This window comes from Cariama cristata, unplaced genomic scaffold (genome assembly GCF_000690535.1).
Source record: "Cariama cristata isolate BGI_N322 unplaced genomic scaffold, ASM69053v1 scaffold1365, whole genome shotgun sequence".
NCBI lineage: Eukaryota > Metazoa > Chordata > Aves > Cariamiformes > Cariamidae > Cariama > Cariama cristata.
Window position 1 is genome coordinate 13,819 of NW_009618037.1, and position 24,179 is coordinate 37,997.

The 24,179-nt window shown below is 36.6% G+C and overlaps 1 protein-coding gene across 5 annotated transcripts in view; it reads left to right on the top strand.

Moving 5' to 3' along the window:
• The first annotated feature begins 892 nt into the window (after positions 1–892).
• SPECC1L (sperm antigen with calponin homology and coiled-coil domains 1-like) overlaps positions 893–24,179 on the top strand; it is a 50,192-nt gene continuing 26,905 nt past the window's right edge. Inside the window, exons 1-8 of one of the 5 annotated variants that reach the window (XM_009700702.1) lie at positions 893–1,075; positions 6,578–6,737; positions 7,730–9,363; positions 10,928–11,135; positions 18,142–18,215; positions 18,737–18,912; positions 20,722–20,885; positions 22,445–22,536. In XM_009700702.1, the coding sequence (XP_009699004.1) occupies positions 923–1,075; positions 6,578–6,737; positions 7,730–9,363; positions 10,928–11,135; positions 18,142–18,215; positions 18,737–18,912; positions 20,722–20,885; positions 22,445–22,536 (2,661 nt within the window). In that variant the 5' untranslated portion in view covers positions 893–922. Of the gene's footprint in view, positions 1,076–6,577; positions 6,738–7,729; positions 9,364–10,927; positions 11,136–18,141; positions 18,216–18,736; positions 18,913–20,721; positions 20,905–22,444; positions 22,537–24,179 lie in introns of all 5 variants that reach the window. The other 4 variants (XM_009700699.1, XM_009700698.1, XM_009700700.1 and 1 more) reach the window with 4 other exon arrangements.

Here is a 24,179-nt window from a genome sequence, read left to right on the forward strand (position 1 = left end):
GCTTCAAATTATGGCTGTTGGCTAGTCTACCCTTTCTTAGGTTGTCTTCCAGAATCAGCAGTTCTTGTGATAACTGCAGTGTTTGGGTCTGCTGCAGCTAATCCTGGTTTGAGTAAAGTCAGCTTTGTTTTCCAGAGTTTCATTTATTTGCTCACAGTTGGAATGACAGTAGTCTGCTGTTTGAGAAAACCTGAAGGCAAAGTAAAGATGCTGAAGTGTCCTGACTGCAGACCATGGGCTGCAGTGGGTTACTTCTGGTTTCTTCTCAGAGATAATCCTCATAATCATATGACTAGTATTAAATTTTGTAAAATCCCATGTGTTTATTAATGTGATTTTTGATAATAAACGGTTTCAGAGGATCTGAATTTTTTAACTTCTTTTAATTTTTATAAAATGCTTTTTTCTCTGCAACTGCTGTTAGTCTCTCAGTACTTTAGTTACCAAGCTGGTCGTAATCATTTCTCAGATCCAATGTTGTTGGTAGTCAGGCTGTTGCCTGAATACTCCCACGGTATTTTCCTTCTCACGGTCAGAAATGAAGAACATTGCTGCCCTAATAAGCCTTTCTTTTGCTAGCTAATGAGTGAACTTGGCAACATGGGTCACTTATAAAATATCCTCAGTTCAGTGCCATTTGTGGAAAGAGAACTGGAAAAAAAAATTATAATTTGTAGTGGAGCTGTAGGAATTGCTTAGTTCTTGGTAAAAATTCCTTTTTAAAAAAAGCAAAAACCATTGGTCTGTCACATGCATTCTGTTTGGCTCTAATTTGGGGTCTTTACTGCTATTCTGGACTTCTGGTCTTAAATAGAGCATTATAAAAAAAAGACATTGCTTTTCATTTGTATTTTATGTTGAAAATTTCTTTCTTTCCGCTTGTAGATTTGTTTGTAAATGCATCATCAACAGACAGCCCAGAATGAAGAAAGCAAGCAGGAGTGTTGGCTCAGTGCCCAAAGTGCCTGGAGTAAATAAAACTCAAACAACTGAAAAAGCCAAACCAGAAAACGGCTCCTCAGTGTCTGCAGTAACAAAACTCTCCAAAACTGGGACATCAGCGTCTCTTTTGAAGGTAATAACCAATAGACTGTTCTGATTATTTATAATTTTTTACAATAAAGCTTTAAGAAGAGAAAATTTTAAGGCATGTCTTTAATGCAGCCTAGACTAGAGGTTTGTTATATGGGTAACTGAAGGGAGTTTGGATGGTTACACAGCACTGGGCAGGGTGATAGGACCTTGTGTGGTATTCATGCTGAATCTTTTGTATTGCAATGTGTGATGTGATGGAAAGCAATATACTTTGCAGAACTTGGCTGTTGTGCAAAAGGAGCAGAGTGGAAGTTGCATTCTGATGAATGTTATTAGTAGTGTCATGTGTTATGCTTGAATGGTGTGTCAGTGACTAATGGGATTTGATAAGAGTTATTTACTAAGACTGAAAAAAAGAACTAATGAGGTATTTAACATGAGAAACATTTTGATATCAGTGATCCATGTCAGGTCAGTGCTGCTGGATTCTTCTAGTTGTTTTGGCCTTTGCTTTGTGTGAAGTACTGCTTGAGCTGAATTTTCACAAGTTGATTCTTGCTCCAAGAAAACTTGCTACAAGTTCAAAGATAGAGGTTTTCTCTTATATTAGCAAAACAGGGCAGTAGATTTAGGAGCATATTGTTTTCTGCAACCAGGAAAAATAAGACATACCGAGGTGTGCTGATATGGCGTTTTCACCTGGGAGTGAACACATCTGGGTTGGATGGATGGTATGAGCCTGCCTGGTCTGTGTCCCTCTCCTGGCATGGAAACATGGCTGGACCCAACTCCTTTTGCCTTTCTGCAGCCCAGTATGCAGAGCTGTGGTGCTGCTGCTGCTGCCCTGGAGCAAATGAACAGAAAAAGGAAAAGGGCTGGTGTCTGCAACTGGGACCTGGACCCCTGTCACCTGCAGGAAGCCAGATAGGCCATTTAAATAACTGGCAAATAAAGATCTAAAATTAAAGAAGTGGTAGGAGTTGAAGTCTCTCTCTGATAGCTATGCAGGATTACTAAAGTCAAAAGGTGCGTTCCCTTTCTCTCTTTTCTTCTCACTTTTCTTTTGTGGAAGAAGGGTTAATACTTTTGCTGATGAACTTGCAAGCCAGGTTTCAGCTAGATTTTTCTCCTGGTGCCTCCCCTTTCCTCTTCCGCCCAATGTATCTTGCAGTTTTCTTAACTTGAATCTTTTGATGCTTGTTGACACGACTTATTTTGTATTTCTAGAAACCTCTCAAAGAATATGGAAACAAAAGTCCTTTGTAGTTTACTTATCAAGTTTCTTATGTCATACCTCTCATTGAGATAAAGGAGGAGGGTGATCTAACACTGAAGAAATTTGACCCAGTATGCTTTCACAATTTTGCTTATATTAGTAACACTTCTGGCTATGTTTGGGTGTGGGTTTAGAATGTATGACAAGTGTATGTTTGAGGCACAATGAAAATTTTTCTCTTAATTACTAAGACTTATCTCAGCCAGGCTTACTCATACAGTTGGATGTCTTTTACTTGTTAAGCAACTGTTGTGCCAACTATGTGACTTAATAATAATGATGAATCTTATCTTCTTTGAGTGTTCCGTGCTTATACAACAAAGTTGTTTTTACTTTTTTTGACTTACTGATACTGGCAAATCACATTTATAATTACTGGCTTGAAGTATCAATAACAAGTTGTATAATTGTTAAAATATTTTTTGTATAGTTTTATGTTTGATCTTGTTGATGAAACATGTGGCACATTGTTTTCCCCATGGTGTTTGTAGGATCTTCTCTTAGACTTGATGAATTGATGTGTGTATTATGAATTTCATTTAATATTCCTTGACCAAAAAAAAAAAAGCCAGCATTAAGTAACTTTAATTGCAACAGCTTACTAATTTATTTGGTCCTTGAAGTAAGTGTGCATATAGATACAGAAAACTTTGAGTTGGATATTGAACAAAAGGCCGCTATTAAGGAGTAGAAATACACACTTACAGTACTGTACCAATCTTAATTCTGTCAGGAATAATGTTGCAAAATTGAAAACTACTTTGTAATTATAGTATGGTTTTTTTCCTATCCCCTTCATGATATAACTATAGGCTGATCTTCAGCTGTGGGTGGGCTTCTGTCACTACACATTGTGCCATAGATTTGTGCTTTTTTTGTGGAGTTTTCAAAGTGTGTGGACAATAAGCAGAGGAAGAAACTGAGAGACCCTCCCTTCTGTACAGCTGAACACTGTTCCAGAGGTCGGTTTGTCCGTTTGCTTCAGAATGCCTTTTTGTCAGTTACTTCTTTGAAGGTTTTTGGCTCCCACTTTGCCCAGGACTTTTGTAAATGTTCAGCACCTCCTACCACCCCACACATGTTATTACAGCAGAAGGTTAATTGCCAGCCGCTTCTAGTTTTTAATCTGTCAAAAAATACTCTGCTAATAACAATGTGTTCTTATTTTTAAGATCATTGTTTTTTGACTTCTTCAGCTCATGAGCTTGTGATCATGCTAATACTCACAACTGTAATTAGATGGCAGCTGTACTTCATACAAATGAGTTGCAAAATCCAGTGTCACTGAAAAGCCAAGACTTGGACACCAATATTTGAATATTAAAAATTAGAATGTGTTTTCAGTATTTGTATGTCTAGACTTCAGTATTCTGTTTGCAAAATGCAGTAACTTAATTACAGATTGTTGTGAAGTTTGATGTTTGAAGCTTTCAAATGCAGCAACAGCAAGCATCAAAGAAAATCCCAGGTAGGAATAAGTGTGTGTGTGCGTGTATACACACACACACACATATATATATATATGTAAAAAGAGATTTGAATGAGGTGCTGTAAGTAGAATATACGTGTTGAGAAATGAAGATGAATTGTAGCGGTGATGATTCAAGTTTCGTTGCACTGAAAGAAAGATGTGAGGGAAAACAGAATATGAATTGTATAATTATAAAGGGTTTTTTTACATAGAAAATTAAAATAGGTCTGGATGAGCATTTCTAATTTTTTCATATTCTAATGTAGGGGTTTTAATGCTCAGCAGGATTGTACTGTTCTCAGCAAATGGGAAAAAACTGTTTAATAAACATATGACATTGATTTTGCTTCCATTAAAAATATACGCTACAGAAATACTTTGATTTTTAAAGTCACTCATGGTTGCCATTGTGGAACGTTAAGAAAAGAGAGCTGCTGGTTTGTAATTTTTCCAAGGCTTTGCTAAATAGTTTTCTTTGCCAAGAGTATACTGTTACAGTGTTGAGAAACTGTTTACTAATGGGCTGCAGAGGAGGCAGTGCCTCCCAGCCTAGACTAGAAATAGTGTATGGGTAAGTCAGAAGAAGAATGGCTGTCTTTTGTTCAGCAAGGACTGGAGATGGCTAATGTCAGAAAGTGTGTATTTTACTTACCTTTTTTTTTTTTTTTCTTCAAGCTGAGTCACACCTTGACCTATTTGGCTTGATAACATGTGCTTGTACTGTAAGAGTCTAAACGCTTAATCTAATTCCTCCACTCTTTCAACAGGGTAAAAATGCTGACAGCGAATAGTCCGTTTGAACTATCACGTTTGCGGACTGATTGGCAGGTTCAGTAGCAAAACAGAAAATCACTGTCTATGCCTTTTTGTAATACCTTGTTTTAGGTGATAGTTGCATCACAAGGTTGTTTCGCCCCCCCCCCCTACACCCACAAAATTAGTTTAGATTCGATATGAAATCTGATTAGATTACAGGTTAAGGGAGCATTGTCGTACAGTAATAGTGTGTGCTCAACTCTTTTCCCCCCCGCACAAGTAGTGTGGGCTTTGTTGATTTTGTAGCCCTCCAACATTTTTATTTTTCCATTGGTACTTGCATTGCATTTGCTGTTTTGCACAGCTGTATGACATAGCAGATCAAGGAACTGATCTGGCTCCTGGGAAGAAGGAGCCCTTTGAAAAGGCCTCAGTTTACACAGCACAGTGTGTAAGCACATGGAGAAGAGCGGGATAGAGCAACAGTGGCTTTTTCATAGCAGAAAAGCCAGCTTAGATGCACATCGAGCTAGAGCTTCAGAGGAATGTGTTTTCTTCCAGCCTTTTATAAACCTTTTTAGAAGGCTATAGCATTTCTACATGATTCAATAAAAACATTCTTGTCCTAGAGGATTTTACCCTTATAAATACCTGTTTCTATCTGTATTTCTAACAACTGCATGCAGAACAAATGTTCTTTTCCCAGGCTCCCTTTTGTTTTGCAGCTGCTCTTCTTTGCAAATGGCACAAATCCCATCCATGCCCTTTCCACAATATCGTGATCAGTGTTCCTAACTCTTCTGAAACTTCCACTTGCAAATTGAAACTATATGGAATGGAGTGAGATGCAACTTTTTTTTTTTTTTAAATTAAGCAAGCGTACCTTCATTCTTAATGTATAGAATCATAATGTCTGGCATATAGTTTTTAGCATGAATGTGTATGGGAGCTAGAAGTTACAAAGCTGCAGCATTTGAAAGTCGTGATGTAAAGCAACTGGTTAATTCCTAAGCACTACCTTTTAGCTGGGATGCTGGTTGTGACTTCAAGTGTGTTATCCAGCTGAATAACACAGTTGCGCAAGGAATGCTGCTAACACAGCTGTTTCCTTTTAATTTTTCTTGCCCTTATAATGGGAAAAATGTTTAGCATATTTTGATTGTTTCACCATTTGAAAAATTGCATTTTAAAGAGTTGTGAAGTCTACCAATTAATACTTAAGAACTTGGTATTTCTAGAGTTTGCTTTATTCTGAAAGACGTATTCTCTATTTGGGAATCTGTTTCTTGAGATTCCTGTGCCTTGTCACTTTCTAGGCAGCTTTTGTGGCTAACAGTAGTTTCTTGGATGATCATATGAGGTCAGACAAAAAGTCCATCAAACAAATATCCCATCTCTGAGAGTGCCTAGTAAAGAGCATGAAAACAAGGCAAGGATATATGGTGCAGGTGGCTTTTTTCCTCCCTCTGAATACTGTCCTAGACTATAGTGATTTGTAGCTTAGCATTTTAAGCTAGAAAGGGTATTTTATTAATGTTGGATTGATTTTTTTTTGTTGTTGTTGTTGTTTGGTTTGATCTTTTTGTTGTGAACTTGTCCACCAGAAAAGGTTTGATCATATTCTATAGAAGGACATTGTACTAACTTCCTAGTATTACAATTATTTAAGAATTGTCTTCATTTTTCTGCTTAAGCAAATTTTCATTCAAAATTGAGAAGTGTTACACAGTGTTGTGTTACTGTGCTTTCCTTAATCTTTTTTTTTTTTTTCCCCTCTTTGGTATTGAAACATCAATAATTTTGTGCGGGAGGGAGAAGACTCAGTTTCTATGGTCAATCATATGTAAGGAGTTGAAGTTCAATTTCAACTTACCAACTCTGCACAGTGCAGTGAATTTATACTTTTCGACACTCTTGCATATACCCATGACTGGTCAAATATGCACTTTTAAAACTGATAGAATCTTTAACAGAAGAAATGTTGGCTACGCAGACTTCTCAGCCAGCTGTCTTAAAGCTGCTTCTTCCCTTTCTTTCAGACCAAGAGTAATGATGACCTCTTAGCGGGGATGGCTGGTGGCAGTGGAGTGACAATGACCAATGGTGTCAAGGCAAAGAAGAGCACTTGTGTATCAACAGCATCTTCGGCTTCAGGGACAACTATGAACAGTCTGGAAAATAAACCCAAAACTGTTGCAGGTAAATGGATATGTTGATCCTTAAAGGTGGTAATTGGGTGGCTTTTTGTTTTCCTATGGTGTATTGAGGATCTAGGCTGCCTAATGAAGTGGTCAGTAAGGCCACAGTCAAATCAAACACGTTCTGTGCTCTTTTTCTTTTATTTAATAATGTAATTGCCTTTTTGGAGGGTGTTCCTTTTAATTTTTTCAGTACTGATTATGCAACTACTATGCAACTACTATATAAAACTAGATAATATAATTAACCTAGAGAATCATAGATTTGACTAAAATCATTTAATTTGTCTAAAAAAAAATCCATGCCACAGGCACTAGATCTTTAAGATGTGATCACTTGTTGCAGTCAACATTTTGGACATTCTGTATTGCTTTGTAGAAATAAGAGAGCTTGCAGAAACTGTTCAGAAAAGTGAAATTATTTAGTGTTTTATCAATATGGAAGGAAGTAAGTCTTGCCTTCCATTGCTGTTTTGGATTCAGTAATGCTTGCAAAGCTGTAAAGCTTTTGGAAATAAGGTAGTAATAATCTATGCTCATCTTTATGAAATGAGATGAAAATACAGAAAACCCTAACTTTCATTTTGCGGAATCATAATATGCCATTCATCACGTAAAAGCTTGCATTCAAATCTGCTGAAGAGACAGGCTAATTTGAATGTGTAGGAATAGCACTCCTGCAGTTTTTGTACAATTTGCCAGAAGCTGTTGAAGACAGGAAAAAAGCAACTTACCAATGTTGAACTTTAAAGTCTAACTCATTTTCAAAATACTGGTAAAGCATAGCAATTGGTAAACCATGTATTAATTAAATTATAACTGCACTGATTCATGATTAAGGTTATATAAATGTTTACTCTAAATCAATTTTATGAAATGTATTTACCAGTGTGATTCAGAAAATCAAGCACTGTATTGCTGATACAAAATACAGTCTTCTATTGCAGATACTGTATTTTAAATTAATGTTCCTAACTTTCAAAAAACATGTAGGTACAAGTTCCACAACTAAGCGTAGCACTTCATCTGGAAATAAAGAGTCAAGCTCTTCTAGAGAAAGAATACGTGATCGTTCTCGTTTAAGCCAGAGCAAAAAGATGCCTTTGACTGGACAGGGAACCAATGATACGGTACTGGCAAAACGCTCCCGTAGTCGCACCAATCCAGAATCAGATATTCGAATGAGCAAGTCCAAATCAGACAATCAAATCAGTGACAAAGCTGCACTGGAAGCAAAGGTGAATGATCTTTTGACATTAGCAAAAACTAAAGATGTGGAAATCTTGCATCTGAGGAATGAACTAAGGGACATGCGTGCTCAGCTAGGGCTTAACGAAGATCGATTTGAAGGTGATGAAAAATCTGAAGAAAAAGAGGCCATTGTTGTCCATCAGCCAACTGATGTAGAGTCTACATTGCTACAGTTACAGGAACAAAACACTGCCATCCGAGAAGAGCTCAACCAGCTGAAGAATGAGAATCGAATGTTAAAAGACAGACTAAATGCATTAGGCTTTTCTTTGGAACAAAGGCTGGACAACTCTGAAAAACTCTTTGGCTATCAGTCTTTGAGTCCAGAGATTACAGCTGGCAACCACAGCGATGGTGGTGGTACTTTGACGTCTTCAGTGGAAGGTTCTGCTCCTGGATCAATGGAAGACTTGTTAAGTCAGGATGAAAACACTTTGATGGACAACCAACATAGTAATTCCATGGATAATTTAGACAGTGAGTGCAGTGAAGTTTATCAGCCACTGACATCAAGCGATGATGCCTTAGATGCTCCGTCATCTTCAGAGTCTGAAGGCGTACCAAGTATAGAAAGATCTAGGAAGGGAAGCAGTGGCAATGCAAGTGAAGTGTCCGTAGCTTGTCTGACAGAACGGATACATCAGATGGAAGAGAATCAACACAGTACAGCTGAAGAGCTCCAAGCCACACTTCAAGAGCTTGCAGATTTGCAACAAATAACACAAGAGCTAAACAGTGAAAATGAAAGACTTGGAGAGGAAAAAGTAATCCTTATGGAATCTTTGTGCCAGCAAAGTGACAAGTTAGAACACTTCAGCCGTCAGATCGAGTATTTTCGGTCCCTTTTAGATGAACACCATATTTCATATGTAATTGATGAAGATATGAAAAGTGGTCGCTACATGGAGTTAGAGCAACGTTATATGGACCTTGCAGAAAACGCCCGGTTTGAGCGAGAGCAGCTGTTAGGTGTTCAGCAGCACTTGAGCAACACTTTGAAGATGGCCGAACAAGACAACAAGGAGGCCCAAGAAATGATAGGGGCATTAAAAGAACGAAATCACCACATGGAAAGGATTATTGAGTCAGAGCAGAAAAGCAAAACAGCAATAGCATCTACCTTAGAGGAGTACAAAGCCACAGTAGCCAGTGACCAGATTGAGATGAACAGGCTGAAAGCTCAGTTAGAGCATGAAAAGCAGAAAGTGGCTGAGTTGTATTCTATACACAACTCTGGAGATAAATCAGATATACAAGATCTGCTGGAGAGCGTCAGGCTGGATAAAGAAAAAGCAGAGACATTGGCCGGTAGTCTGCAAGAAGAGCTGGCACACACTCGCAATGATGCCAATCGATTGCAAGATGCCATCGCTAAGGTAGTGTTTGAAACACTGTTGTATTTTAACGTCCCGTGTGCACCATGACTTACTGTTGGTCACTGTAGTTCTTTGGGAAGTAAAGGATTAATTATGAGGTTATTCAGATTGCAGTAGTGTTAGGATTGATTACTTTCTCTTAACCTTTGTTATGAAAATGAGAGAGGCCTTTTAAAAAATAATACAGATAGATTCAGCCACAGGGTAACTGTTACTATTTCAAGGGCCAAACTTAAACAGTATTTAAGATACCGTATTAATTTTGTGCTTAAATTGCATGCCTTCTACAAGAGTTTCAAGGAGTTAGTGCCAAACGGGTGGAAGGAGGGATGTCACTGAGAAAGTACGGGAGTCAAAGTTTGAAGTGATAGCCCAGCTATTGATGACTTGTGCGACCTTTCACAGGTGTTGAGAGAATATTTTGAAGTTTCAGTTTATTCAAGTTGGTTCAGTTAACTTAGAATAAACTAGTGATAAAGAAAGCAGAAAAGTATCTTCTTTCTCCAATCAAGAAATGACTAATTTTGAGGTAGACAGAGATTTTACCAAATCTAATTTAATTTACAGAATACATATTTTAGTTGTAAATGGAAAAAATAAACCCAAAACATTTTCATAAGCTCTTAAACAATTATTATTAAATATGGCAAATAAACATAGGGTTTTTTGCTAATGATCCATCCGGGAGTAGCTTGTGTGTTGACTGGGTTTTGGATTGAAATGTGTATTTCTAGTTCTAGAACAGCTATTTTAATTCAAATAGAACTAATTTGTCTAGTAAAAGCATTTACCACAATTTTAATATAAAAATGATAATAATAATTTATTTAATAACTGTAAGTACACTTTTAAAGGTATATCTTCTTGATGAGAAAATTTATGCCAAATTTAATGTCTGAACTGTATGTTAGTTGCAAATCAACATGTTAGCCATGACCCATGACCACCATTAAAATAAAAAATACTGAAACAGGTGATTTAAAGCAGGGCATTTTGTCTATTAAAATTCGTTCCTGGCTGCATTGACCCACTCTAAACCATGATTGTAAGATTCCTCTGGGAACTACTTCAACTCACTAACACATTTCACACACAAATGTGAATCCTGCTACTTGGTTAAGGAAATTAATCATCTCACAGGTCCACCAAGCACTAAAATTGATGCACAGAAGAGAGCAGGCTTTTTTTTGGCAAGAGAAAAGAAAGGGTAAAGAGTTCTCCCCACCACCCCCTCCCTTTTCCATGGCAGGTAGATGTTAAATTGGATCAGCTGCTCATGAAACTACAGCTTTGGTAGTATGGTATTGTTGCTTCACTTAAATACAGGTTACTGCTGTTAGACTAGCAAGGGAATGCTCATATATACAGCTTGGGAGTGAAAGAGTTTAACTCTGGCTCAGGAAAATAGTTGCACTAGAACAAAACATTTTTAAAGGCTTACACTTGACTTCTTGTCCCATACTTTTCTTACGGTTGCAGAAAATATATTATAAGTATGGTAGTTATGAAACTGAAAGTGTGTTTTAAAATGCAACCGATTTAGTTATGATATGTTCTTTTTCAGGTTGAAGATGAATACAGAGTGTTCCAAGAAGAAGCCAAGAAACAAATTGAGGATCTCAATGTGACTCTAGAAAAACTTCGAACAGAACTTGATGAAAAAGAGACTGAAAGAAGTGACATGAAAGAAACTATCTTTGAGTTGGAGGATGAAGTAGAGCAGCATCGTGCTGTGAAGCTTCATGACAATCTCATCATATCTGATTTGGAGAGTAAGTGTTACAAGTTTCTCTTGTGAGAGAAATAATAATTTAAGAACAGCTGAAGTAGAACGCTGTAATAGTGAAAATATTTTCACTTGCCTTTTGTATGTCAGAATTCAAGTCAGACTGGGCTTTGCAGAACCCTTATACAAAAAAAAAAAAAAAAAAAAAAAAAAAAAAAAAAAAAAAAAAAAAAAAAAAAAAAAAAAAAAAAAAAAAAAAAAAAAAAAAAAAAAAAAAAAAAAAAAAAAAAAAAAAAATCAAGTTGGCTTTGCTTTTCCAGTCCTGGTAGTAGTTGGTGTGGGAATGAAAACCTGTGAAATGAGAATAAATATGAAATCTGATAATGCTGTTTACAAGTTGTTTTTCAAAGTAGCAGAACATGTAATTACAGACTTAATAATAGCATGCTCCTTGTACATTTTGGCGTCTGAATGGTTGATTTAGTGTTTTGGTGTTGTTTGGGGTTTTTTTAAGAATGCGCTCTCTTTCGAGTGCCCAGATATTAGGAGTTACAAGGTAGCTTGAGAATGTGGATAAGTAATGATTTCTCCCACCTGAAGAAAGGTATTTTTAGTGGAGAAATGGGTGAATGGAGGCCTTGAAAGTTACAAATGTCAGAGCTGACTAGGGAATATGGATGTGTTATGTATCTCTTTCTGTGTAGATTTGCTCAAGTCGTGAAACTGATCTGTGAATCTAAAAATGAATCTGACAAACTTGAAGCAACTTAGAATAAAACTTTTATCTGTTGATGCTTGCCACCATACAAGAAATGGTTGGGGCTTATAATGAAATTCATGTTTACTGTACACTTGTCTACCTATCTGTGCCTCAGTTCCTTCTCTGATCTCCAAGACCTGCTCAGACATTCGTACCACGGGCTGGAATTCTGCAATTAGTCTGTATCTAAATAAGAACTTGGGCAACTGTACCCTGGCAAGCTGTATTTGCACAGTGACACTTACAGAATTTAACTGTCTCCTATTCTTCCATGTTTTACGAAGATAAAACAAGATAGCAAAAAAATCAAAGCATGATCCCTTTTAACAGCAAGGGAAATATTCATAGAAAGGATTTTAAATTGGTCTGCTATCAAGAAAAGGTAGTGTCTTAAGCAAGCTAAATTGTTTATTCAACTGAAGCTTGATGTCTTCAGACATGTGACTGTCAGCTTGGTTTCCCTAAGCAATTTTTCTTTATCTTGAAAGGCAATCACTGTTTCTCTTTACAAAATTGCTTTAAGTTTTTATTCTGCAATTTTTTTTTTTTTTGCTCTTTCTGTGCCAAAACCAAAGACAGACATTGACTTGGGAGCAGGAGCTCAGGCACACGATCAGTGGCTCTGACTTTGTTCCTGCAGTTGTTTTGTAGCAAAGACTTAAAAATGTTGAACACTTTTCTACTTGCATTGTTTTGTCCATTACCTGAAATACTTTTCAAACAGGAAACAGCACCATAGTCAAGTAAACATTTAGGTATCTGCCTAGTAATACCTGATTGTAAGGCAGCTCTAAGTTTTAGATGTTTCTGTTTCGGGGGTACGAAACAGCTGTCAGATGTTTCACTTAAACTGGTAAAAATTCAGGCAGACAAACCTCTGCCTAGACAGAAATTTTAAACAAAAATTGTGACAATCTTTGTTACTCATCACTCTTGAAATAGTTTGGAAAATTCAGCTGTACTAGCTGACAGCCTGTTGTGATCCTTTAGTGAAAAAAACCAAAACCAAACAGTATTTTAGTTATAGGCAGGAAAGAGAGTGGCATCTAGTGGCAGTAAGAAAGGATGGCACCCCAAGAATAGTATAAACTTATTTTTTTTTTTTTTCTGAGCACTTTAAAATGCTGTTGGTTATGGGTTTGTAATTAAACCTCATACAGGAGTTTCTTGGTTGTAGCCTCCAAGTAGTGACAGCAAAGAACAGCATCTCAGAAAATCTGGGACTTGGAGGTAGTACATACAACATATAAACCACAGAATTCTAATAATGTGTATTAAAGTGACAGAAAAGTGCATCTTAGTGGTAGTAAGTTCTCTTATGCTGATCAGACGTTTGGTCAGTTCTGGTATTCTGTCAGCCAAATGTATAATGCCTGTACTTTTCAATGTGGAGAATTTAGTGTAGGTTTAGGTATTATAAAGCACTAGTTAGAACAACGGTGTTTCTTCAGCCTAAATAACCAAGTGTAATAAAGAACTATAAAGGTTTTCTTTAGTGAAGTTTTATTTTCGATTTTAAAATATGAGGAAATCTAACCCACAATTACTGAGTGAATGAAAGTGATGGCAAGGCTAAAAGATAAATGATAAGTGATGGAAAATTATCACTTAAAGAATCCAGAAAAGGCAGACTTTACAGTTAGGAGAAAGATGCTTCACAGATGAGGTGGTGAGTGTTCATTCAATTTAATGGTTAATCAACACTAAATAGTAATGTGGGCACGTGAAATGCTCCAGCACTGGTATTTAGGGCATACTTCATTGTGGGCTTTCCAAACACCAAAAAGAAGCACAATTAACATGTAATGAAACATTTTTCACAGTAATCTGAATATTGAACTGTCACATTTTAGCTGTTAATGTGTCTGCCTGCAAAAACAGGGATCTCTTTGTGGACAGTAGGATGTAAATTACGTTAAAAACATAGAGTGCATTCCTAATGCCCATCTAGATGGGGCAGGAACTGAAGTCAGTGGCAGCTGAACTCGTTACTGGTGGGATGAGGAGCTTTAAGCACAGTGCTTCTGTATTCTATCAAAAAAGTCTAAGAAATATTAAAATAACCTTTGTGTTTTATATCCTCAGTAGTGCGCTGAGATGAAACAAGCGGTAGTCGCGATGAGTCTGTAGGTGCAGGAGTGGAGGTGAGGGACTGGGCGAGGGCAGGGCAGGCTGGCAGTTGGCAGGGGCGGCGGGCGTTGCGCCAGATGGCGTTTGAGCCTCTGCGGTTCCTTGCTGATTTCAGAAAAACTTTCCGTAGTCAAGTACCCAAGCTGTCACATTAGTCATCTTCAATGACTAAGAGGGAAAAAAAGAAACCTATTATTCTTCCAAGCAGTTAATAAGAGTTTGTGGGGAAATTTTTTCAGGGAACTTTGTCTTCTGATTTGCAGAAAATTGATGTTTGTAGGTTAGCTTATCAGTTGTCACATGTTTCTTCTGAAGCCTGAAAACACTCGTGTTCACTTAGCACAAGGTACATGTGCTAAACATCAGTTCTCTTAGTCTAGAACTATTTACGTCAGTAAATTTTTTGGACAAGGGTAGGTGAGCAAGAGGGTTGATATATCTGGTGTTCAGTGAATAAATAGTTCTTTTATGGAGCTGACAGCATTAGTTTTTAATTCTGCATTGTCTCATTTTGAAAAGGATCTTGACAGCCATTGTGAAACTAAATTTTTATATTACCATATTTAGACCTTTTCTACCATAGTGTTGGAAAAGTCAATGGGATGGGAGTTTTCTAATTGTTCGTACTTTTTTGTTGTTGTTGTTTTGGCTAATGCAGGACCCTTAAAAAAATTCAGCTTTCTTGCTGTATAGACCTGTTGTCTGACAGTGATAAGCAAAAAAGCAAGACTGATAGGCAGATTGCCTGAGCTTTAGTACATTTGTAACCAGTGCTTCTTCCTTATATAAGAAAGCTGTAATTCTTAAATTAACTGTAATGCTGGCACTACTCTGTGTAGATGTGATTTTACTGGGATAGCCATTTCTATGCTAAAAAATTGAAATGCTATCCTAGTATAAGGCAAACCAGTAAAAAATGTGCGAGAATGCCCATTGTGGATTTGCCTGTGTCAGGATTACTTAATTCAGTGTTGCTTATCAAGAATTGTGATGTCATGTTTTGAAACTACTATGTATATCTGAATGTTGTAAGTGGCTTTTTCCATTTTTTCCTTTTTTTTTTTTTCTCCAGAGACTATTGAAATTAAACGATTGAATGTCAATACTCATTTTTACTTTGGTGATAAATTCTAACTGCTAATTATAATTAGTAGGAGTTACAGATACAGAATACCGTGATACTTTTTCTCTGGCAGCCTTACAAAATTCAGATGATATCTTAGTTTCTTCCTCCCACCTCCAACCCTAGTTGTAATGTTTTTCTTTACCATTTGTAGTCTGCATTTCCCATAAATTATTTTTGAACCTTTTCAAAAGCAAGGCCTTGTTAAATTGTGATTTAAATCAATATTGTTTTGTAAAATGTAGACATAATTGAATCCTGCAGTAAAACACAAGCAGCTTGCTGATTTGTCGTTTTTAATTATCCTGTTCATTCATCAGAATGATCTCCTTGTTCTTCACTTACCCTAAACAGGAGTTACTTTTCCTTTCATCTCAATCCTCTTTCTTGTCTATGCTCCTTCAAAGGAGGAGATTGGATAATGACAGAAGAGAAGTAGCTGTCCTACCATACTGAAAAGTGCAGCACATACAGGTGGAAAGGGTTTGTGTGTGTTAGAGGAGAATCGTGGAGGTTGTGAGGATGCAGAAAGGAAGGATGCCACAAGGCAGCTGTACAGAGAATTGCTGCCTGTGTACCTGTTTTGACTACTGGAATTTTCAGGCTGTAATTGGTAACACAGTGCGAAGAATGGAGTTCACGCTGTAAGAGGTGAAATCACTTGTCTTAGTCTTAATTTCTCACTACATTTCAAATTCACTTGCAATTTGGTAGCTCTTTTCAGATGGTGTGGGGTTTTTTTTAATCTCTTCAGTTGACTGGGGGAGAAGACTGTTTCCAGCAACTGCTCTGTGTTGTTTATAGTAACTGCAGAATATTCAGACCATTGTGTTTTACTTCAAAGCATAAATATACTAAAACTTAATGGTGCGTTTCATATCTTACAAAAGCTCAAAACAATGGCATTACACAAGCTTTAACTCTGAATGCATTTATAGTTTCTGGTTTGTGGTTATTTTTAGATGAACTATAGCTTGCTTGTAGTAGTAGGACAAATTTTATTTTCTTTGAACAGTCTTTAAAAGATAAAATGGTCATCCACTAGATTTTGTTTCAGAATGCTACTGGAAGCTCTTTAGGGCATGTTGACTTGCTGTCACTGTTGAAAGCTATCAAATTTGCAGCGGGTTTTCTTAGCATGTGTTTAAAGCGAAAAAGAGTGGGGAAGGGGAGCAACTTTTATAACTTTGACCTAAAGCTGGCATCTCAGTGCTGACTTTAGCTCAAACAAGTTGTGTATACAGAGACCAGCTAAAAATTGGAGAGCTTTGCTTAAAATATGGTAGCATGAGATTGAGTGGCCCACTCTGCTAGGCTTATCTTCAAAGATCAGTTGGATACATCTTAAAATGCACAGTCTTGTAAGTAGAAGATAAATACAGAAATATCTGTCTGATTTTAGTGTTTCAACTTTTCCAAACCTGAAAGGTTATCATGTTTTCAGGCCAACTGAAGTTTATATCATTCTTGTAAAGAAATTAGCTGTGGCGTTAAAAGCCTCTGTACTTGGGATTGTTGAGGCAAAACTCAGGATTTTCTTCTGATGAAAAAACCAAAAGGAATTCCATGACTGAAAAATTGAAATGTTTGTACGAGCATAGTTGAGGGTCCTGAATGTACACATCAGCATAAATCAGCTTAAATCTGTTCTTAGTCTTTGTCACATCTGATTTAAACATTTTTTTAAATGCTTACTATTTTCCATTTAGCCTGCCATAGCCTTATTTTCGTTGTTAAGCAGAGCCCTTTGACAAAAGACTAGGAGTACTGACGGTCTAGGCTTACTTGGGAGAACATTGGTAGGTATTGGTAGAACAGATGACTTTGAATAAACCCTGGTTTAATGGTTTTCATGAGACCTGATACCCACATAAAAGCACTGGAAGGTTTTTTTCATGTTAGAAAATAAGAGCCACAAAACTTTACTGTATCACTCTATATGAACATATATACCTCTCTTCTGACTGGTCAAACATATGCGGTTCCATAGATTATTTTTTTTTTTTTTTTGCCAAGGCTTTGTACATTGAACAGCCTAAATGTATTAGGCACCTTCGATCTTTTTGTGAAAAGGGTGTTGCTAATATACAGGAAAAATACTTGTTTCCAGCAGGTCTTGGAATAATGAACCTGAATAAAAAAATGCATTCAGTCAGTTGGCCCATCAGTTTTACAGTTTGGAAATAGCTACATGATGCTATAGAAATGAAACATCCTAGAATCCAAGGATCAGTGAAGTGACACACTAATTAGAAATTCATGCTGTGTTCTTCTTCGTTAGTTGCTTATTTATAAAAATGAAGTAATCAATCACATTGTCTTGTGTATTGAATAAAGTAACAAATGAATAATAATTGCAGTAGCCAGTCTGTTAGATGCCCCATGAGGAGCTGGTGGTGATCAAGCTGCATACTCTTTTGTATAGCTGCTGACAGATTAGGGGATCATCTCTTTCATAACATGATTGCATAGACTGTTTGTCCCTTTGCTGTAAATATAGCTTGCTTCAACTTCAAATAGTAGCTTGATAGACAAGAAGTGAAGATTCCTGAGGACGTGAGTAGAATTTTATCCCTGTTGAAGGTATGGCTGTGAGTGTGATGTCAGCTGCTTTGTGGCAGGGAGTAAATCATGCATCAAAAGGCTTCATGTAGCTGCAGCTTACATTTGAAGAGGCGAAAACCTTCAGACATCCATGTTTTTACGATCCTTCCATGTTAAATTACCTGCCCTGTTTATTTGGTCTTTGTTATTGCTTTGTCATTTTAATATTGTGAAGGGTAGAGAAGAGACTGGGATTTGTAGAAGAATTGAGTTTGCCTATGTTGTTCCCTTCACCAGTCACAGAGAAGTATGTACCTATTGACACTTCCTATCAAATTATTTCTAGTCATACTATTTTTCTGCAGACAGCTTCGGTTATAAAAATGTATTCTCCCAGTAAGTTTTTAAAAGCATTTGCAGGTTTTTTCAGTTACTCTTTTTTAAGTAAATAGATCCCTGACTAACATCTTACAGAGAATTTGACTTTCTTTCCAGATACAGTTAAAAAACTTCAGGACCAAAAGCATGACATGGAAAGAGAGATAAAGAATCTTCACAGGAGACTGCGGGTAGGTTAAAACCTAAAAACTCAATAAATTGTAAACTTGGAATGTCATAAGACCTGCATGTGAAATTGTGAAAATATGATTAAATTTAATACCATTAAAATAATTATTTCTGAGACAGGCATCATACGGGAATATATTTTCTAACCTATAGACACTAAAGAATTAAGTTCTGAACAGTTCTCAGTGTCACAAAGATATGGTGTTGGGCCTAGGAGAAAAAGTTCCTGTGTCTTCTGATGCATAGTTTAATATTAATTTTTTTTTTCCCCTCCACTCTGAACATTTTCTTTGTTTCTAGAAAAGAAATTCATGACCTTGGAAGTCTAGTTATTTCCAGCAACAGTTCTTGAATTTAACTTATAAGTTAGGTTGTGCCTAATGCCAGAAATGACTGCCTTTGTCATTCCTGTAAATTGTTTCCTGTAACAGCATAGGGAAACGATGAATAATAAGGATAACTTTTATTTTTGACTTCAAAATTCTCGCTGCTGCTTTCACTTTAAAGTTTTATTTGCTTATAGGAGGAGTCAGCAGAATGGCGTCAGTTCCAGGCTGATCTACAGACTGCAGTGGTTATAGCAAATGATATAAAGTCTGAGGCCCAGGAAGAGATAGGAGACTTGAAGCGTAGATTACATGAAGCTCAGGAGAAAAATGAGAAGCTTACTAAAGAGTTGGAGGAAATAAAGTCACGCAAGTATGCAAAAAACAACAGGGATATTGTCTCTTTTGTAGGGGGGATACTGAATTTCCAAAATTGTATCTTAACTATTATTGAGACTCCGGTAGTTCATAAATCCTCTCACTGTGAGGATCTGTATTTCAACAAGCTGCTTTATGCAGGCTTTCAGGAGTCAAAATAGGTAAACTTATTAAGAACAGTATTTGTTTCTTTATACTGTACACTTAATCCATCCAAGAATATTCAGTTTGGCGCTTTTGCAAAACCAAGTTGAAGTGGAGGATTTTTCCCACTTAACAGCTGGATGTGATTTAACTTCCCTTAGTGTGAAAAACAAGCACTATTGGTTTTTCTGTACCATCATTAATTCTTCTTATTAGCAGCCAAGGCTTTTGGTATGGTTGACAAGACAGCTGGATTTTCACCTGAGAAGAAACCTGTGTCTAATTCTGCATATATCTTGTACTGTGTTCTTTCCACTGATAGTTGTTTCTGGGAATAATTAGAGGTGCTCTATGTATAAAAACATTTTTAATAAAAATAATTTGTGGCTTGAATTAGGTGCTACAGTTATTTAGAAACTGAGTTATGTGACTTTCAGAAGTCTTAACATCTTCAAATTCATAGAATAGGAACATCTTGGACAGCACCATTTGAATCCTGACTACGTTGTCTCTAGGGATTGAATACACATATAGGTGGCAATTACAGTAACGATGTTTGTGATGTGCATACATTAAACAATTTTTTCCACATGGATGGGCATTTTATAGGATACATTACACTTAACCCAGCATTCAGTAGGATATGAAACAATGCAGGCTGTGGAACTTGGGGAAAAGCTGATGGTAGGAAGAGCAGTCTGGTTACACTGAAAATGGAAAATTATCTGGATAGGTGAGTGGTGGGTGTAAGGCATCTTATCTGAAGTAAGATCACCAAACTAAGTAATATTAACAATTCTTACTAATACATTTCAGCCAGAATTGTAATTGTTCAATTACTGCTTGCAAGTGAACCTTTGAGGTTACAGTTGCACTTTTGAAAGTAGAACTGGCTTGCTGATTCTGGTCAGTATATTTATAATTACCTATACACAAACATCTTTTGACATTTGGTTCACTGCAGACAAAGACCAAAGAAGCAACTGAATCAAATTTCTTGGAAGTGGTGTAGCTACAATATTGGAGGGAAGGTGTTAGGAAAGTCTCTTACAGTGTCTGAAGCAGAACTCAGTCAATGTTTAATTATTGCAGACTATAGAAAAGAGGTTACTTCAAACAATTCTTGTCCTATGAGTGACACTGAATACAATAACCACCATAAATTTTCTGTACTAAAAATAATTTTTTTAAAAACTGATTCATATGCTGCCTAAAGATGTATGCCAGAAATGTATTCTTACCTCCTTAGTGTTCATTTAAATTATTTTCTGTTTATGCAGGTGTTTATGCAAATTCTCCCCTCTGAGATGATTATTTTCATGTGAAATGGTGAAATCCTTAAGGCTCAATTTTTTCCATCCATGTGTATGTGTTGGGGACAGGGAGAGAAGAGCAGGAATTAAGCCTTAAATCAAGTATTGATTTGATAGACTTTTCACTTGGTGCTTAAGCTCTCTTGCTGACAAATAGTAAGAACTTACAGTGATAATTTAGGTTGATAATCTATTTCTAAATTACAGTGGAAAGAAAACTAGGTTAATATAATGACCAGTTTGGACCATAGATTTTAATCTAGCTTCAAATTTGTGTTGATTTTTTTAAGACTTTACATGTTAAAATGTTTTTTAAATGCCTTAAATGGGCTGCATATTGATTTCAGGCAGGAAGAGGAACGTGGTCGAGTGTACAATTACATGAATGCTGTAGAGAGAGATTTGGCAGCTCTGAGACAAGGAATGGGCCTAAGTCGCAGATCATCCACCTCCTCAGAGCCAACTCCTACTGTAAAAACACTCATCAAGTCATTTGACAGTGCCTCCCAAGGTAGTTATTTTCAACCAGTGTAGCTGTACCAAGTTATGATTTTGCATATTTTGACATGCACACTTCTAATAGCTTAGCTAATTCAAAGGTAAGTTATTTTACTGTACTGTCATGACCTATAAGCAATGGCTGAAACAAACTCAACCTAAACTAGATTGCACAACACATCGTTCACTGCAGTTAAGTGCAAGCATCCTTTTTTTATCGTCTTTCTTTTTTTCTTTACTGTTGCGTTGCAAATGACTCATATGCTAGATGCTTTGATTCAATGCTCCTGCATATTAGAATACATAAACACATATTACACACATAATTATAGCTAGAAGCACAGCTGATTTCAGCCTGACTATTAAAATGTTAACTTAATGTGCCAAATTAAGCATTCTAAAAGGCATGTAGTAGCTACAACTGAGTTTGTTTCTTTTAATGACTTATATTCTTATATTCAAAGTGCGATGAAAGTTAAAAATAAGGTCCAGCCTGTATCACCTATTAAAAGATATAGGGAATATTTTCTAAAATGAAAAGGATCTCACTGTTGAGACAATGGACATTACTATAATTCTGACTTTGAGATTAAAATATTTGCATTGCCAGGTCTTTGGGTTTTGAGTTTCATTTGCAATAATGTCCCTGTAAGTCTCTGATGTAAAAAAGCTTGGCCTGAAGTAGACTTTGTTACCTACCAGAGACTTACCATACTGTACGGTGCATGGCAAATTTACTTTTAATGGCTTATAACCTGAAAATTTATTAAGGTATAGCAGCATCTCTGTATTATTTGATGATTTTGTAAATGGTTCTATTTCCACATTTGTTCTCTTTGTTCATAGGTATTTACAGTTTTTTCCTTTTCTAGTGTTATTTTAGAAATTTTTTTTAATCTGTTATTGGATAAAGATGCTTTCTTGCCAGAGTTAGTTTGATGAAATGATAAATCCCCTCTCCCTTCTTTTCAGTCTTTTATTTCAAGCTAATATCTGCCTTCTTCCTCAGCATTCATGTCTAATCCTGCTGTTAGATAATCAGATGACTGATTCACCAATTCGGTATTTGTCTATTTTTGTACATTTATAAAAATGTTACTTGTTTAATCCCAAAATTTCAGGGATATAATACCTAGTATCTGTGGACTTTGATTGGAAACTAGAAAGGAAAACCAGATGATATAGGTTAATTTTCTTGTCTTACTGGCAGGCCCAGGAGCCTGCTGCCATCTCTTGTTATCTGGAGATCAGAGAGCTAATAATGTCATCATTTTACATCTGCCAGGGTAATAGTATCCTGCACCTTAGCCTTGTCAACCCCCAGTAAACTTATGTTTTTACTGTGGGTGATATATTCAAGACAGAAAATGAATGTAATTACAGAGGAGTAAATGTGTAGGCATACTTTTAAATGATTTTGCAGTCGGTTACTAATTGAATTTCTGAAAGATGTGATCTTGTAAAACTAGTAATGTAAAGTAGAAGGCAAGAGTTTGCTATAAGAGCCAGTCTCCTGTTTCACTGCAAAACAGTGCAGTGCTCACAATGGCTTTCTTTCTGTGTTTCTACTAGTTCCAAGCCCTGCTGCTGCCACAATTCCTCGCACTCCCCTGAGCCCAAGTCCCATGAAAACTCCCCCAGCTGCTGCTGTATCCCCTATGCAGGTAGGTGTTTTATGACTGCACTTAATCCTTCTTTGCAAAGAAGAACATGTGAAACTGCAGGTGGTAATACATAAATATTGGCTGTCTTTTTTGGGGAAATAATGATAATATGTTGCTTCAAGTAAGTAATTACTAGAATGTTCAGTTTAACAAAAGAGTCTTTCACTGAGAACCATCTTCTAAATACAAGATTTAGCATAATTTGGAAGTTCTTTGTAAATATTCTCAACCATTACTATTCCTGTGCTATGAGAAGCATGGGAGGAAAATTTTATCTAGATTCCTTAGTTTTAGAGTTGCTGTTTGTCAGTTCTTAGTCCTGTGCCTGACACAGAAACAGCAGTAAAGCCCTTCGGGCAATGGACTGAGATCTGTGCAGAATCTGTCAGCAATCATCAGTATAAATGTATCCCATGTTGCATGGGCTTTCGATATCAGACCTGACCAGAGAGGAATGAAATAATTGTGAGTTGATTATCTTTGTTCATTTTGTACTGACTGAGAGTTTGGACAGTTGGTGATTGCACTGTATTTTGTTCTGTCCCCTCTGAAGCTTTGTCCATTTGTTCAGCTGCTACAGGAGCCTGGGTACACTAAGATTGCATCATCAGTGGTCTAATGCTCAGCTTTATAGATCATTGCTGGTTTTATTATCTCACTAGCTGTGTGAAGTGAGATTTTGGCAAAAGCCAACAAGTTTAAGGTCAAAGCAGATGAGACCAGATTCACAAAGAAAAATCAAATAATGTACTATATGTTTTACTCCTTTAATATCAGTAATTCTCCTGTTGCTTTCAAGAGATTGCTAACCAGAAGTATGAAAACTTGATTTTTAGTGTAGGTCATCATAATGTTTTGGTAATAAATCCTCTCTGTGTGAACTGAAGAATCCATATTGGCTTTTAGTGCTCAAGGAATAGTATCTGGAACAGACTGACTGTTCTCCTGTGCTCAGACTGGTGCAACTTTTATTCGTTTAAGAGTGAATTTCATGAAACAAATAGCTTCAAAGCAAAAAGAAAGAATTAAATGGTTTTTGTGAGAGCTTCTGCTACTTCCTGTGGCTCAGTCACTCTTGACAAGAGTTTTGTAAAGTACTTAAATGTGACAAGTTCTCTGGCAGATGCTTTGTTCCTATTGATCTGTCTTTATATTTCTGATTATTTCTGTGCTCTTGTAGGAAGAGACAGACTTAATCTCATATTCTAAAAGGCTAGACCAGAGCTTTGGCAGGCAGAAGACTTTTTGATGAAGCCTAAGGCTTATTTCACTTTATTTACCTGTAAATTAAGCATGAACCAACGTAATCTCTTAGAATACTGCAAACCTGCTCAGGTTTATAGTTCTTGTTTGATGTTCTCGAGCTGCCGGAATTACTTGACTTTTGTATTCAACTTCTTGTATAAAACCAAGTCATTAACAGCTGCATACTCATTAGTGGGAAACATTGCCTGAAAAACAAAGGGGAGGGAGTGTAAATGAAAAGAGCTTCTATTGTCTTTTTGAAGATCTATTTTTCAAGGTACTTTTTCTTGAAAGTATTTGTAATTATCTAGAAGGCAACTGGGGTTTGTGACCTCAAATTATGTAAATTGCATTTAAAGAATATTTCTGCTTGGGAGAGAAGGGGGTTGGGTTCAAAC